Here is a 17,532-nt window from a genome sequence, read left to right as displayed (position 1 = left end):
TATCATCATCATCATCATCATCACCAACAGCATCATCATCATCATCAACATCATCAACCTCATCATCATCAACATCAACATCATCATCAACAGTATCATCATCATCATCATCATCATCATCATCATCATCAACATCATCAACATCATCATCATCAACAACATCATCAACAGTATCATCATCATCATCATCAACAGCATCATCATCATCATCAACATCATCATCATCATCAACAGTATCATCATCATCATCATCATCATCAACATCATCAACATCATCATCAACATCATCAACATCATCATCATCAACAACATCATCAACAGTATCATCATCATCATCATCAACAGCATCATCATCATCATCAACATCATCATCATCATCAACAGTATCATCAACATCATCATCATCATCAACAGCATCATCATCATCATCAACATCAACATAATCACCATCATCAACATCAACATCATCATCATCATCATCATCATCATCAACATCATCACCATCATCAACATCAACATCATCATCATCATCGTCATCATCATCAACATCAACATCATCACCAACATCATCACCATCATCAACATCAACATCATCATCATCATCGTCATCATCATCAACATCAACATCATCACCATCATCGTCATCATCATCAACATCAACATCATCACCATCATCAACATCAACATCATCATCATCATCATCATCATCATCATCATCATCAACATCATCACCATCATCAACATCAACATCATCATCATCATCGTCATCATCATCAACATCAACATCATCACCATCATCAACATCAACATCATCATCATCATCATCATCATCATCATCAACATCATCACCATCATCAACATCATCATCATCATCATCATCATCATCATCAACAACAGTATCATCATCATCAACAGCATCATCATCATCATCAACAGCATCAACATCATCATCATCATCAACTACATCATCGTCGTCATCATCATCATCAACTACATCATCATCATCATCATCATCATCATCATCATCATCATCACCACCATCATGATGACCAGAGGTAACAGCTGTTTAGTGTTTGTGATTCTGGGTCTTTCTGCAGCTCTGGATGCATTGTATCATGTTTATGTTTGAGTTTCACTGAGAATAAAACAAACTGTAGTCACTGATGTGTTGAATCCACGTTTCCCTGCAGTGACGAGTGGGCTGGTGATAAAAGCAGCTTCATCTACAGAAAAGGTAAAAACATTTCATAGTTCATTCATCTTAAAAGGTCAGTTCTTCATGTTCTGCAGCAACAAGCTGTACTTAGTCAGTTCCTCGAAAGCTGAGGTTCTCAACCAGGGGTCCACTACCTCCATCACCCAAACAATCTGGAGTCCCGTCATTTTAATTAAACAGCATTAATCATTTCTTTCTTTCTTGTTTAACATATAACACAAAATAAATCTTTTGTCTTTTAGCTACTGATCAGTTACTCACATGTCCATGAAATCATTGGCTAAACAGAAAAATGCTGTTACAATTTTTGAACATAAAAGTGCATCATGATAGAACCTGACAGAAACCACGGCTGGGCGTCCGTTGATGCGTGGAGCACTGAATGGCACAGTGGAGCTGGGTCTGTGCCACAGTTCCTGGTTGTGCTCGTGGCAGACATGGGAATTTAACTAACCTTTTCCTTAAGTCGTTGCTCTTTTCCCTCTAAAAGGGTTTCTGCCACAGCGTCCAGGCGCTCCTCGATCATTTCTGAGTCAGTGAAAGGCTTTTGGTGTTCCCAGCGACTTGCAATGAACGCTTGCTGTTGCGCTGTCAGAGGCTGCGTCATCAGCCATGTAGCTCGCTCACACTGACCCCCCAGTTCCTTTAATCTCCTTCTCCTCCTATCAGATCTGCGTGGATAGTTTTGGTTGAAGATCCTATTATTTCATGTCTCTCTAGATGTCCCCTCTCATAAAGGACAGACGGGCCTTACACCGATGGAGGTCAAGTCATAGTCTGTTCTGTTTTTTTTACAAAGCCGTCCTCTTTTACTCACAAGTCAGTGTACTGTCAGCTAGTAAACCAGCACAGATATGGAGCATTACCGCCACCAGCTGGCTTGGAGCGTGGACCAGAATGATGCACCCACATAGCTGCATGGCAGACCTGTTCAAGCAGCTAGTAAAATAGTAAATGAGAAAATGCTTTGTGGTCTGGACAAAACCCTCTCGGGATCCAGATTTGGACCAGAGTCCGGGGATTGGGGACCCCTGTTCTAGACCAAGATCCCGTGTGAATCATCAGAGCCTTTTGTAGATGAAGGTGGTTCTGTAAGAGCTGGACAGAAATGGACAGAGGAGTGATTCTCCCTCTGGGTTTGGAGTCGTTGCCTCTAGTGGAGAGGGAGAGATGGACCTCTGGATCAGGCTGCAGTGATGCAGGAATCGATCTGGTGAAGAAGTCTCGATTTTTCCATCTAGCTCTCACCAACAGTCCTGAAATCTGGATCGGGACCAGAAGACCATGATCCTGAATAAAATAAGCTGGAATTATCTTCTTTCTCAGAGCAAAGACGAGGAGCTTGGATCAGAGCGGCTGCTCCTCCTCATCGAAAGGAGCCAGCTGAAGTAGTTCAGACGCCTGACTGAGGCATGAATGGATTAAATTAAATTGGTTTTCTTTGTGGGAAGTTGTTCATATTCCTGTTAATTCCAGATTACTCGGATATCTAAACTGTTTGGCCTTTAAACGTTCCTTCTCAAGTGAAGTTCGCTGCGACACATCACAAACCTCCCGGACTTACCTTTCTCAGTGGCCTAGTGGTAGAGTGTCCGCCCTGAGACTGGGAGATCAGGGGTTCGACTCCTGGTCGGGTCATACCAAAGACTTTGAAAAAATGGGACCCAATGCCTCCCTGCTTGACACTCAGCATTAAGGGTTGGATTGGGGGTTAAACCACCAAATAGTTCCCGAGCGCGGCTGTGTCTGCAGCTCACCGCTCCCCCAGGGGATGCGTCAAATGCGGACACACACCAGTGTGTGTGACAACTAATGGGACTTTAACTTTAACTTTTGACTTCCTGCCAGTTGTTCATGAGTGGAGACGGTGAATGGTTAATCGACGACGACTCTGAGAACAGCAGCAGGCGTTTGTCCCTCAGCATCTGGAGGAGAATAATCAACGTTAGAGGAAAGCTGCAGCCTTGTTACGTTCCTCTGAAGCACCCATCACTGCTTTCCCACCATGTGCTCATCCGTCCTTGTTTTTGTCCCTTTTTGTTTCAGGTTTGAATGACGGAGGCATAGCTTTGCTCTTTTGATGTTACGAAGGCCGTGAAATGCGTGTGTTGATGCGTGTGATCCTGTTACAGGTTATTTCGATTGCTAAAACACGTTTTTCAAATCTGTACGTTTCTTTCAAAACTGCACACACAAAACCCCAAACACAACACACAAATTCCTAAACCGTGGCTTCCCTTTGCAACAAAACCCTGCCATCACATATCGTAACACGTTCCCAAAATGGAACACGTGTTTTCATTTGGTAAACACAGCCACATTTTCACATGACACACACACACACACATACCATTCATTGCTTAAACACAAGTAGCCTTTGGGTGAACACTACCAAGCACGGAAAGAACACTGAAGAGCAAAATGAATGAATTATACACTGAATGTATGACAGTGCCCACTTTTCTCCGGGACAAACATTAGACATCACACAAACTTTGAGACAAAAATGTTATTTTTACAGTTAACCCCCCACCCCCTCTCTCCCATTCAAGCATAATCATGGGCATCATGCCTCCGGTCTCTGTCTGGCCAGAGGGCCTCATCAACATCCTCCTGGTCCAAACAGCGCTGGAAGTACCGCCTGGAGTGCCTCATGAAGCCCTGACAGGCCTCAAAGGCCACGTCTCTAAAAGCCTCCTCCATGGCTTGAAGCAGTGGGACCTGGCTCTGTGGATTCCTTTCGTACACCTTCCACCTCCAGGCTGAGAAAAACTCCTCAGTGGGATTGAGGAAGGGGGAATAAGGTGGAAGGTGTAAAATGGAAAACCGTGGGTGGTCCTGAAACCACTCATGCACCTGGGTAGCCTTGTGGAAACTTACTTTTATGCTGCAGTCCCTGATTGCAAACTGCTCGCCAGACCCGAAAGTTTAGAGATTTGAATATTTGTGTGTTGTTGATTGAAGCTTTGAGAATTTATGTGAGAAGTGTGTGTAAACCTGAAAACTGTGTGTTGTGTTTTGATAGCAGGGTAACGTGAAATTGACATCAGAGTGTAAAGGAGGAAAATCAGAGTTCTAATATGAGAAGGAAATCTTAAGTAGTGATAAATTGAGTCAAGCGATTGGGAACAGAAGTAGAGGTTGTGAAAATTGTGCCTCATTTTAGCTTTTTGAATTTTAGCAATCGAAAAAAAAAACTGTAAGGAATGGATGCAAAGAGGGAAACTGAAGCTGTTTATGATCAGGCTGCTCAAAGCCGCATGTTCTTCTGCACAAGAGGTGCTGCTCGGCACTCCATGCCCTCTCCGCTCCGCTGATGTTTAATCTGACAGAATCAGGGGTGGGCTACCTTTACCTATATCTGAATACACACATGTACCATCAGTCTTGTGGAGGTGGGGTGTGTGTTTGTGTAAATCAGAGAGGCGTGCAGCTCCGCGGTGCTGCACGCCTCACAAACGCCGACCCGAGCAGAACTGCGTGTCGAGCAGTCGAAGAGGTCAGAGATGATGACAAATGTTCTCAGCATCGGTAACTAAAGAAGCTGCCGCGTTAGGACGCTGTCTCTCCGGTTCCAGGTTGTAAGTTTGAAGATTTCTGGGTTGATGACCTTCGCTCACAGCTTTTCATCAAACCGACTCCTGTCCTTGTCCCTCCAAGGGAGGCGTCCTCTGAGAAATCCTTCAGCAGCTTGGAGTGGATTGTTACTCACACGAATGCTTCCAGACTCAGTCTTTGTGCGTTTTATATTTGTTCTGTCTTGGTTTTTCTTAAGAGATGCTCCCGACAGTCTGGGTGTTAGGGTTAGGGTGCATGAACATGAGCTGGATAGGCCTCAGCACGTGTGAAACCTCCACACTAACACAGAAAATCACTGATGAGTAGGGCTCGTGGGCACAAGCCCGACATTTCTCACCTGTCTTAGCTTTAGTTGCACCTGCAGCTGAACAGGGAGTCATTTTAACCCTTTATGCTAAAAGGTCACTGAGGTCTGGAGAGCAGCTTGAAGCACACTAATGTACAAGTTAATGACTGGATGAAATCAAACTTCCTCCAGTTAAACAAAGACAAGACTGATGTCATCGTCTTTGAAAATCAGGATAGGATGGAGGTTACTGCTCAGCTCGGCTCCAGAGGAATAAAGATAAAGACTCAGGTTAGAAATCTTGGTGTCATAACTGATTCAGACCTGAGTGTCTTGTTCTGTGTCCCTTTGGTCCCCAGGTCCCTCCAGGTTTCCCTCATGTTCCCCCCTAGTCACTTCATAATTAGTTATCCTATCCCAGTGAGTCGTGGAGGATGGCTGCTTACACTGAGCCAGGATCCTCTGGAGGTTTCTTCCTGTTAAAAGGGAGTTTTCCTCTCCACTGTCACTGCATGCTTGCTTAGTACGAGGATTGCTGTAAAGACTCTGACACTAGTCAGTGACTTGAAGCAACCTGCTGGGTTCTTTATATAGGAAACTTTTTTCTGATTGGCTTAATGAACTGACCTGAATTGGAATGTTTATTATGTGAAGTGCCTTGAGACGACGCTTGTCGTGATTTGGCGCTTTATAAATAAACTTGAATTGAATTGAATTGAAAACTTGATTTTTTAGTCTCCTCATAGATTCCCTCTCTTTAGTTTCCCAAACTGAAGATTTAGTGTTTGTTCTGGTGTCTAGTTTCAGGTTTATTAGTTCTCTTATCTTTAGTTCTCTGTATATTTATCCAGTCAGTTTCTCCCTTTAATACAATGTGTTCTTTCCCCACTTAGTTAATTAGTCTCTCCTGATCCCTTCAGCTCACACTCCCACACACCTGCTACCTGTTTCCATGATTGCTTCCCTCTGTGTATATAACCCTGTCTTGTCTCTCTGGCCTCGTCCACACGTAGCCGGGTTTTATTTAACAAATATCCACCCCTCCAAAAACTTGCATCCACACCACTTCGTTTAAAAAAAAACTCTGTCCACACGTACCCGGATAAATACGTTGTTAAGGACATGCCAGACCTGTAGGCGGCAGTACTTCCCCCGTTTTTAACCTCGTCCTTCGTCTGTGGTCTTCCGCAAGGAGCAGTAATTCCGCTTGCAAACACAAACAAGCAGAAAGCGCTTGGACAATTGATAAAGCGAGCGCAGCTCTGATGGCATCCATGCTGTCGGCTAGTGTAAACACAGGTCGCACACGTGATGTCAGCATTTTTTTGTCGCGGAAAGTGACGTTGCGGACCTTAAAACTCCGGTTTTGTCTGTCCACACGCAGACACCCAAAACGGAGAAAACGCAGATCTTCTCTTTGGCCGGAGTTTTTAAAAAGATCCGTTTTCGTGTGAAAAAACTCAGTTTTCGTGTGGATGACAGGCCAAAACGTAGAAAAATATCTACGTTTCGGCAGATCCCCGGCTACGTGTGGACAGGGCCTCAGAGTGTGTTGGTCCATTGTCTTTGTCAGTGTTGTTCCACTCCAGGTTCTTGCTCTAAATGAGCTTTTGTGTTTGTAATTCAGTTTTTCTAGACTTTAGGCTGGTCTTCCTGCCCTTTGGAGATTCGCTCATCATCATAAATAAAAAGAAGGTTTATTTATTCAACCGCTCCTGCCTGAGTTGTTTCGGGGTTCCTGCAGCTTGGGTCCAATCCTCCCTGCCCTCACTGAGCTTCACTGGTCACATTATGACTTAACTAGATCAGCGTTTTATCAACTGCATCAAACAGCATGACTCAGAAAATGGAAATACTTGAAAATAAAGTCTATTTAATAAGATGAGACAGCAATTTAAAGCTGCTGCTGCTGCATGCTGATGTGGGCTGAGAGGCGGTCATGGCTCAGGGTGTGATGTCATCATGGTCACACATGCTAGATTCATCATGTTAGCGTGTTGCTGGTGTGCCGAACGGGGTGATGGAGCAGGAGAGTGTTTCGGGGAGCACAGCTCCGGACATGGTTACGGTGAAACTGAAACTGCTGATCCAAACTTCTTATAGTAATTTTATCACAACGCTTCTTAATTTTGTCTCGTGTTGTTCACCAACTCCTCCCTGACTATTTCTGATGTACGCAAACAGAACCGAGAAGATCTCCAGAAACCCGTCATTTCTCTGCTACTATTTAGAACAAAAGTTTTCTTGCTAATGTTTCGAATCTGTTTAAAATTGGAGCGACGAAAACCAGACCCAGTGGCTCATGAAAGGAGAACGAGGACCGTTGAGGACACTTCATTTTGGAGATCTCATGAGAGCAAAGATGAGAAGACATCTTCTTCTGGCGAGAAAACCATGTCAGTTTAGAGCTGCATGAAGGTGCAGCTGGTAGCAAGAAGGTTGCTGGTTCAAAGCCCAGCTGGCATTCTGCTCAGAGTTTCTCCCCATGTGTACATGGGTGTGCGCCGACTCTCCTCAAATACAAAAACAAACGGTTATGTTGATTTGGATCAGCTAAACTGAACCGACAAACATTTAAACTCAAGTTAGAAGAAGAAGTCTTTTATCGTCTGAAGCTAAAAATCACGAGGCACTTCACAAGAAGTAAAAAATGATGAAACATATGTGGAAAAGTAGAAAAGTAAACAGGGGCGACAGTGGCACAGGAGTTAAGTGCTCACCCTGTAATCAGAAGGTTGCAGGTTCGAGCCCCGCTCAGTCTGTCGCTGTCGTTGTGTCCTTGGGCAAGACACTTAACCCACGTTGCCTGCTGGTGGCGGTCAGAGGGACCGGTGGCGCCCGTGCTCGGCAGTGAGTGCGCCCCAGGGCAGCTGTGGCTACATCGTAGCTCATCCCCAGCAGTGTGTGAATGTGTGTGTGAATGGGTGAATGACTGTGTTGTAAAGCACCTTGGGGGGTTCCAGGACTCTAGAAGGTGCTACATCAAATACAGGCCATTTAAACTTGTGATAAAAAGGTTATTTTACACTAATAACAAAGATCTGTTCCCTAATAAAACTGTCCTTCAGTTCTCTGTCGAACAAAGCAGCTTTTATGCTTCTGTTCATTAAACGTAGACTTTTCCGGGTTTGTCCGTGGAGCCGTTTGGATTCACATTCCATCCTTCACTTTTTCTGAGCCCACAGGTTGTGTTTAAAACAAATGTCAGTTTAACAATTCAGCCCATAATTTTCCCTTCCTGCTAGTTTGGTGATCTGAGATCTTTACTCACTTCTCTGGCTTGTGCAGCTCATGTATAGTTAAACATTTAAACGGCTACACGGGGAACGTTCCCTCACCTTTTACAGGAGCGACAGACGCCTCAAAGCACCCGTCAGACAGGATTTCCCCCGTGTGAATGTTTTCCACGTCCGTTGTGAGATCAAAAGCTTTTGTCCTTGTTCAGAGCTCGGCTCTGTTCACGACGAACAAATTGGTGTTTAAATTGGCACTTCTGCAGTGGATTTAAGAGGAGATGCCACAGGCTCTGATCAAAGCAGAATTGGATCACGTTAAGTCAGAACCACGACAGACGGACCTGTGGGTCTTTCATCAGCAGCTTACTTACAGCCTTTTGAAACACCAGCTCCACAGAGGACTTCACAAACTCTTTCCTTTTTATGTATCTGTTCTTAAGGGGAACTGATGCAGGCCACAGCAGCTCATCACCGGCACCAGAGTGCCTCCAGACTCAGAAAAATTAGGATTTCTCCTGAAGGATCCGTTTAATGTTAACATGATGATGAAAACAGCAGAGAAGGCACCACAAGTCACTGATGTTTGTCCCTTCGTGACTCATGACGAGCATCAGTCACCAGAGTCTGGATTTTTAATTCAGAACAACACATCTGTTTTTATTTCACGATAATGGCTCAGTGTGACTAAAAACACAAAAATAATGTCCTTTGATGTTTCCATGCAGCTTATTTATTCACTTTGTCACAGTAAAGTGGGAAAAAGCTGCAATTGTAAAATTTTGTTTTTTTGACAAGACGATTTTTAAATATCTTATTTTGTAAAATCTCAAATATTCTAATGTGAAAATCTGTGTTGAATATTTGTCTCCGGAGCACAAAAACAAATAAAAAGTGTGTTTGGTTGATTTTTTTCCTTTGATGTAACGGTAATTCTTGGTTATACCCAACAAACATTGGTCCGACGTCGACGTGGCGCCCACGTCCAAAATGGTTGCGGTAGGACGGCCCAAATTTGTAAAAATAATATAACAGAACATGCCCTAAAAATCTATTTAGATACATTTGGACAGGCCTACAGTTAATTGTTATTTTGACAATTAGTTACGTGTAGTTCATTATAGCATCCCAGCAAATATTGGTCCGATGGCAACATCGTGTCCACAGCCAAAAATGGTCGCGGTAGGACGGTCCAAATTAAAAATAATATATAACATAACATTTCCTAAAAATCCACTCAGATTTGTAGTTACATGTATAATTGTTACGTGTAATTCACGTCCAAAAAAGACGTCGGTTCAACTTTCATTCTGGAACTATTTTTCATGCATGACGGGACGTGTCGGCCTGACGTCTTTTCAGCGTCGATTAAACGTCCGAATGTTTGCTGGGTAAGGTTTTCCATTAGTGATCTTCACCAGGTAGAATGTTACCAGCTGAACCTGTGTGCAGAATCTGATGGACATTAGAGATGTTTACACATCTAGCGCAAACTAACGAAACCCCTCCCTGAGCCGTTTCTGAAGTATTTTGTGTTTTATGAATCAGAGCTGACAAATCTGGTCTTCGGCACAGATATGTCGATCAGGTACGGGATCTGGTCATCCAGCTGAGTCCTTGCTTCATGCTCAGCTAGCTAGGAGCTACTAAGTAGCTGCTGATGTCTGCTCTGTCTTCTCCATCCCCAGTGAGTCGTGGTGGATGGCTGCTTATACTGAGCCAGGATCCTCTGGAGGTTTCTTCCTGTGAACTCATTCGCTGCCAGCTGTTTCCTGATCGGTAAAGCCCTTCGCTGCCAGTGTTTCTCACCATTTTTACTGTTTTTTAAGAGTTACAGAACGTTGCACGTTAGGATGATGTCGACGCCAAAACAACCAAAACAAAGAGTAGACCCACCTCTTACATCAGGAACAATCCGCGCGTTTTGAGCCTTATCCATTCTTTCATAATCTGTTGTTGAATTGTGATCGGCAGAAGCTTTCCCGGTGTCGTTGCAGGATCTGCTCGGGTGCAGGATCTGCTCGGGTGCAGGATCGGCTCGGGTGCAGGATCGGCTCGGGGTCCTTCGACTGCCAATGACATCAAAGTAGTTGATTGGCTGAACATGAAGCTTACGGAAGTAACGTTATCACGTTATTATTTTGATTGGTCAGAACAACTTTGTGGTCGTAGTCTTAGCGGTTGTAGTCCTGTAGTCCAAAAATCAACACTTTTTGGAGAAAATATGTTTGAATTTCTAAAGGAAATGTAAAATATTAGCAAATGATAAACGGTGACCCTCAAAAGCTCTTGATGTTGATGAAATGGGTCAAAATAAAATATAAGAACTTTATTGAAAGACACCAAGCAATATTTTGAGTCAAAAAATGTATTTAGATAACAACTAAGGAAATATACAGATGAACTCCACATTAATACAAACAGATGTGGCTTCACATATAAGAACTGTCCTATCTGTTGTCAGTCCGATGTTGGTTTTATGCAGTTTCACATTCTTTACAAAACAAAGATAATATGGTGTTTTATTAACAAATTACAATTATAAAGAAAACATTTAGGTGTTAACAAACAAGAATTTATTAACACAACTGCTGATGTCTTTCCAAAACGTGTGTGTGAAAGCTGAGTAGATTAGCTGTAATGTGACGTCATCGGCAGTCGAAGGACCCCGAGCCGATCCTGCACCGACACCGGTTCGTGCCTCACTTTTTTTACAGCAGTGGCCCAAAACGATCTCCTAACACATGGATGTTCCTGCTTCCTGATCACGTGACGTGTGATGTACGCGTATGAAGATCGGCTTTAGAGCGGAGATGTTTGTTCTCACGGTGCGGGGGCTCGTTCCGACGCCCACACAGTAAAAACATGCAAATGATGACTTTAGTCGTCATTGGCAGTAAATGAGTTAAAAGGGAGTTTTCCTCTCCACTGTCGCTGCATACTTGCTTAGTATGAGGACTGCTGTAAAGACTCTGACACTAGTCAGTGACTCGATGCAACCTGCTGGGTTTCCATATGTAGGTATCTTTTAACTTCTTGTCCTAATGAACTGAACTCAATTGAAATGCTTTACTTTGTGAAGACAACTCTTGTCACGGTGTGGCGCTTTATAAATAAACTGAAATGGTTTGTGTCCTCCTGCCTCCCAAAATTCAACACTGACCTGCTACAGGATGCGTTGGAGTCAAGCATGGTCATCGTTTCGGATCGAGGTCGGCTCGGAGTTCCACCTCCTCAAACGGATCTCGATTCCTGGTAAGAGTTCTGTGTCTCCACCGGCTCAATCGGACCGCACCGAGGCGGAAAACAGAATGGGTTTGATCTAAACAAACTAAACGCTGCAGGTGTGAGAACACTAACTGGGTGAACTGGTACTCGGCTCTAAACTCTGTCACCACCTCCATGAGTAATACTTGTCAGAACTAGATCCTGGACCACTTGTTCTGACTCGGTTCTGGATCTGGATGTCACAACGGTTCAATTGAAGTGTTCATCTAAACAGCATCTCTGTAGCTGAGAAATGAGCGGAAAAGAGCAGTAAAGAGATCAAAATGCAACATTTAAAGACTGTGTCAGTACTCTGAGCACAAGCCTCCCTCAGGCTGCATTCATAAATATGTTATGAGTCGGGCCGGCCACTGCAGCCATGATGGATATGCAGGGTGAAGGCGGCCGCGTGAGCGCAGCATGTAAAGGATGATTGGGCCGGAGTTAGCAGCACACCATTAACCCAATCCTCAGGATGCAAACAGACTGGGAGGACAAGGGAACCGGGCCGGTCCAGAAATTGATACCTGCATCAGAAAGTCGGTGAAAACAAGTGCTCACCGTGATGACATCACTTCGAGCATCCTGGTCCCAGAATCAGCTCTGTTCAGTTCAGTCTTCTGTGCATGTCGATGTGAGCTCTGAACTTAAGAAATGTAATGCAAAAATGTGATTTTGTCTGTTTCAAAGAAAGAAAACATCTCACTCAATCTGCATTTTATTTACTAAATATGTAAATAGACTCAGACACAAGAAGCTTCAGCCTCATGATGATTCAGGACTTGAGAAAATTGAATTTTGAGTCATTTCTGACAAAATACACACTTTGAAACTTTATGAGATGTCATTAAACTCATTAGAGAGGTGAAACGGGTTTGTTGATTCTTCGAGTCACAGCATGAAACTGTAGGAAAGTCCAGACTGAGCTTCACAGCCGTAGCCGACGCTTTCTCCCGTCTGGAAAAGCTGGAAAACTGAAACCTGAAACCTGCTCATCCATTTAACTTTTCCTTTTTGGCAAAGCTCGCCTTGTTTAAAAAACACCTTTGTTGTTCAAAGAGAAAGAAAAAAACTATTAGATAAGTGTCATCAGATTCAACTCTCCAGTATTTACAGTGTAGGTTACTCTGACAAAGACACCGTTATTTTTACACCACTAGTAAACCTTTTTCTCACGCGAGTGCTTCAGCCTTCTGCTCTTTCATTCATGTTCACCAGCAGCGGAGCGCCGACTTGTGAGCGGATGGCGCTCAGAAGGCTCGTCTTCATTTTTACAGTGTAGCTTTGACTCTGGTCCCCGGACAGTGCCACAAAGTCTCCATCTACAGGAAGTGAGAAGCAGAACAACAACAACCCTAAAGGTCCTCGTGAGGGTGAAGGTAGCTCCATTAACAAAGCTTGGTTCTCCACACACTTGAGAAAGGTGTGCTGATAATAAAACGTTTTTGGTTTGTTATAGTTTTCTGTTATTTGCTTCTTTTGTCATAAATGGAAACAAAAATAAAACCACTTACCTCCTTTTACTGCTAGTTTACAGATATCTGCAGCTGGGACCCGTCTGCGGAGATCACATTAGCATTATAAATAATTGTCCAGCTCACGTGCAGCCTTAACAGTTCAGGATTTAAAAACAGCAGATTAAATATAATAATTGTCATTAAACTGTTTGTAGTTGTTCTGAGACTTTTATTTTGCAAAGCTGAAAATTTGAAACAGCCTGATTCATGCTTCTCCATCAGCTCCAAAAGAGAGAGACACGCACGGACGGAGACGTTTAGCTCTCATACTTCTCTGTCTCCTGGGGAGTGTTGCAAAGCAATTCCCCGCCAGGACACCAGAGGGCGTAGCGCTGTTCTGTGGTATCCTGTCATGTGTGCGGTCCAAGATAGTGTGTTTATATTGTGTTTTTTGTTTAGAAGATACTTTTTGACACAGACAAATTTGTCTCTCATTCTCTTCCACCTCTTCATGCGCTCGCCACCTCTAAACCCACGTTTCCTGTCATTTCCGTTCACAAATAAAATGCTTCTGCGCATCTTTCACTCCTCCAGTCACGGGGGAATTAAAAGTTCATGTTTTTAGAGTTTTTTCGCGAGGTATTCTTCAAGCTTCGCCGTGGGTGTTTCTCAATGCCAAGGAACCTTGCCTTGATGTCTTGGCCCCACCCCGGTTGCCTAGGAGATGTGTCATCAGGAGCCGCCAAGACGTGTTCCAATCGATTCCAACGTTCATGTTCTACCGAGGCGTATTCTCTGTTTGTTAGCCGTTTAGCTAGCTGGGTGAGGATACACGGGAGGTGTCTTGTAGCAGAGTCTTGGTCAAAATTCACCCAGAACACACCGCGGTGTTTTCAAAAAGACGGCGGATCAGAAGCCGGCAGCTACTTCTGGGAGAATTTTCAAATTTAAAAGTAAGTCAACTAATTTAAAATGTTTTTTTAGATCTAAAAAAGTTATCTGTTGTTGGTTAGTTGCTTAGTAGTTGCAGCTTCGGTGGCTAGCGGGTAGTAACTCGCTTATATTTTTAATTTAATAAACATATACACAATTTAAAAAGTTAAAGCCTCATTATATATTTATATTGAAACTAACACGTATAAAATATAATGTTGTCTCCCGTGTCACGTGACGTTACATGACCGCCGTGGAAGCCGCGGTCACGTGATGCAAGTCTGTTCCATTTAATCGTTTTCTTTGACCAAGGAAGGACAATGTCCTCGTAAGCAAGGCGCCTGGCCTCGTCAGACATCGCCTCGCAAGGCCAGGAGCCTTGACATTGAGAAACACCCCGTGTCTGCCGCTAGTTATCCTCGGCTCTCTTTATGATTTTTAGGGCGCGATGGCAGTGGTGTAGACGACAACCGTGCCCTGACCAATCACAAGCTTGCGTTCTCCATCTTGACGGACGGATGTTTAGAAAAAAGAGCTTGACTCCGTCCGTCATGGCGAGGGCTTTCCAGCAGGCCCGCAAGGACAGATAATGGCGTTGCGTGCCTCCGCACTGACGCAGAAGCATGACTCAGGCTTGAAAAACATGAGATCCTGGCAGACAGAGTGAGTGTGTGTGTGTGTGTGTGTGTGTGTGTGTGTGTGTGTGTGTGTGTGTGTGTGTGTGTGTGTGTGTGTGTGTGTGTGTGTGTGTGTGTGTGTGTGTGTGCTTTCACAAAGATGTCTGCTCTTTACTGGTGGGTGGTGCAGCTGAAGAGTTTGTTTACTCTAGTTGTTGCTCCCGTGTGGTTTTTCTTCTCATATAAAAGCTTCGTGGAAAAACTTGACGCGTTAAGAGAAAAGCCAAATGAGCGAGCGCACATTTGTCTCCGGCATCGTTCGGCTGTGGGACTCACCGTGATGAAAACAAAGCCATCACAGGGACAGTTTCATTCTTCCACAGACCTATTTCTGTTTCCAGGATGTGATTTTTCTCATCCAGTGACTCGCCGGAGCTCTGAGTCACAACAGAAACCTCAAGTAACAATAATATCACAGCAGCCGGAAGTCCGGCGTTCCATTTGGGAGAAAATGACCATTTTCTCTGCTTCATCTTTCATCCTGGTCCGTGTGAATAATTTCTGACTCCTGCCATGTGAATCAAATGACAGCAACCCAAAAAGGCCTTCCAGGTTTTGAGTGCAGTTTTAAATTCACAACATAAAATAAGACATTGACATAAATTCTCAATGTCATACAAGAGCAGCCACAGAAGACAGCTTAATGAGAAGATCAGAGAAATGAACCCAAGGCTGTAGATGGAGGAGAAATGAGGCACTAAAATGATAGGATGTCTCATGGGCGCGGAGAGGAAAAGACAGCTCTCTTTCAGTTCCATGAGTAACACAAGGACACTCAGCTTTAATCCTAAAAATCAGCCTCCGAATCCGTCTCATCTGTTGCCACATTCCCCGCACGAGGCTCCTCTTGCAGCCAGCTCGCTTTCAGAGTTTCTGGGGTTCTTTTGCCTTAAGCCTGTATGTTTTATAGGAAATGAGGTAGAGGTGTTCATGTTCATCTGAGAAAGCCAGAAAATGTAAGAAACCAAAAACATACATATCTGATCTGATAATTTCTCCATTCCTGTCTCTAAATTCTCCTGCTGTCTTCTGGATCCGGGTACTGGCGGCAGAAGCCCAGACCGTCCTCTTCAGAGTCAGCTTATCCCATGGGATTAAAGGGCGATCCCAGATCAGTGGATGTACAGTCGTCCCACCAGAAGGACATGCCTGAAACACGTCCCGCTGAAGGCATCTGATGAACTGAGACTGATCCCAGGCTTGTTAACTATATAAGATCTGGTCTGGATTAATTCTCAGTTATTGTGAAACCAATTAATGCTGGCTGTGTCCTTTGTTTGACAACTGTGTGTGTGTGTATTACTGATAAAGACTTGAGCTTCTCACCCTGAGGTCATAAATATTCTGAGCTGTTTCGTCTCACGGTTTTGTGGTAACCTTTTGACCTCCAGAGAAGTGGAGGAGGCAAGGAGGCTTTTCCTGGAGAAAGTCCAGGTGCACCAGCTAATAGTTATAAAAACGGATCATGTACTCTTAAAATCGATAAGCCTAGCATAACGATAACTAGCATGAAGGAGAAGATTTACTGTTCCTCCCCAAGGCCGAGAGAGGAAGAAGAGTAGTAGAAGGAGGGGCAACGTTAGGCTAAGGTCACCAGAGGCCAAGGTGAGTCGAGAGGAGCAGACTCTGGACAGCCAGCAAAGCCTGCCGGAGGAGATGATGTAATCGCAAGAAGAGGAAACACATGACCAGACGTTGAGCTCCAGAAGCAGGATGGGGGTGTTGCCATGGAGATGCAACCCCTGAAGAATGCAGAGGGGAGGAGGGACAGAGTGAATAAAAGGAAGATACTGGGTCTGTTCGGGATGAGCTTGATGGGATGAGTGAGAGGCAGTCAGTCATGGACTGAGCTTTTCGGAGAGAGGCTTTTGAGAGTTTTTAGGAGAGGTTGAGCTGGCCTTTTTGGGGGGAAGAGAGTTTCTGATTTTTGTCTGTGTAACCCGCTGCAACGGGATTTTCATCTTTTTGTCTGTTTGTGGAATAAAATTTGTTTCTCACTGCGAGGAACTTAAAACGGATCCACGTTCTGGGGGGTCTCCTCTGTCTGTAATCTACGACAAAGGTGAGGTGCTAGTTACCGGTATCCCATTCCAAATGTTTGAATGCTATTAGCTGTTACAACCATCCTTTGCTACAGCTGAACTAGCGGTTTCCTCAGCATAAAGGGACAGCTATCTTTACCTGAGGCATTCATGAGCCGAAGGATTAGAGAGAGTGTACTGGTGTAATTGAAGTCTTCCTTATGTCCACTTAAATGTATATTGGTAAGAATTAGAAGTCTTGGGTAATTCGGTGATTGCTAATCATCTCTTTACATAGTGAAGGGTGTTTACTGGCAATTAATGTCACACCCACTACACTGATTGCAGGCCAAACCTGAGATTTTAAAAACATCTAATTAAGAGTGGAGCTAGTCCAGCAAATTGGCTTGCAATAGCATCCTCACCTGAACCTGAGGAGCAGCATAGACTCCCAGCCCCTCCCAGATAACTGAGCTCTATCTCCAAGGCCCCGGTTGCCTAGGAGAGACATCATCAAGAACCGCCAAGGCGTGTTCCAATGCTCATGTTCTACCAAGGCATCTGTTCTCCATTTGTTAGCCATTTAGCTAGCCGAGCAAGGATACAAGATAAGGAGGGGCGTTTCTCAATGTCAAGGCGCCTGGCCTTGCAAGGTGATGTCTTGCGAGGTCAGGCGCCTTGCATACGAGGACACTGTCCTTCCTTGGTCAAAGAAAACGGTTAAATGGAACAGACTTGTATCATGTGACCGCGACTTCCACGACAGTCACTTAATGTCACGTGACAAGGGAGAAAACGTTATATTTTATACATATTAGTCGTCGTCATCTTCCTCCGCTTATCCAGGTCCGGGTCGTGGGGGC

The 17,532-nt window shown here is 44.2% G+C and overlaps 2 protein-coding genes across 2 annotated transcripts in view; one reads left to right on the top strand and one right to left on the bottom strand.

Moving 5' to 3' along the window:
* LOC139072066 (uncharacterized) overlaps window positions 1-1,125 on the top strand; it is a gene marked incomplete at its 5' end in the record, with an annotated part of 1,210 nt that extends 85 nt beyond the window's left edge. The window contains 2 exons of the mRNA XM_070555256.1: window positions 1-173; window positions 471-1,125. The exon at window positions 1-173 is cut by the window's left edge and continues 85 nt beyond it. Coding sequence (XP_070411357.1) covers window positions 1-173; window positions 471-1,046 — 749 coding nt within the window. The remainder of the gene's footprint in view (window positions 174-470) is intronic.
* An 11,158-nt stretch (window positions 1,126-12,283) lies between these two features.
* The window catches only part of LOC107387101 (microfibril associated protein 3), a 29,054-nt gene continuing 23,805 nt past the window's right edge, over window positions 12,284-17,532 (bottom strand). The window contains exons 4-5 of the mRNA XM_015961869.3: window positions 13,096-13,139; window positions 12,284-12,903 (exon numbers count right to left, since the gene is read on the bottom strand). Coding sequence (XP_015817355.3) covers window positions 13,108-13,139 — 32 coding nt within the window. The 3' untranslated portion in view covers window positions 12,284-12,903; window positions 13,096-13,107. The remainder of the gene's footprint in view (window positions 12,904-13,095; window positions 13,140-17,532) is intronic.

This window comes from Nothobranchius furzeri, chromosome 10 (genome assembly GCF_043380555.1).
Source record: "Nothobranchius furzeri strain GRZ-AD chromosome 10, NfurGRZ-RIMD1, whole genome shotgun sequence".
Taxonomy (NCBI): Eukaryota; Metazoa; Chordata; class Actinopteri; order Cyprinodontiformes; family Nothobranchiidae; genus Nothobranchius; species Nothobranchius furzeri.
The sequence above is the reverse complement of the archived record's forward strand: the minus strand, read 5'-3'. Positions and strand labels throughout refer to the sequence as shown.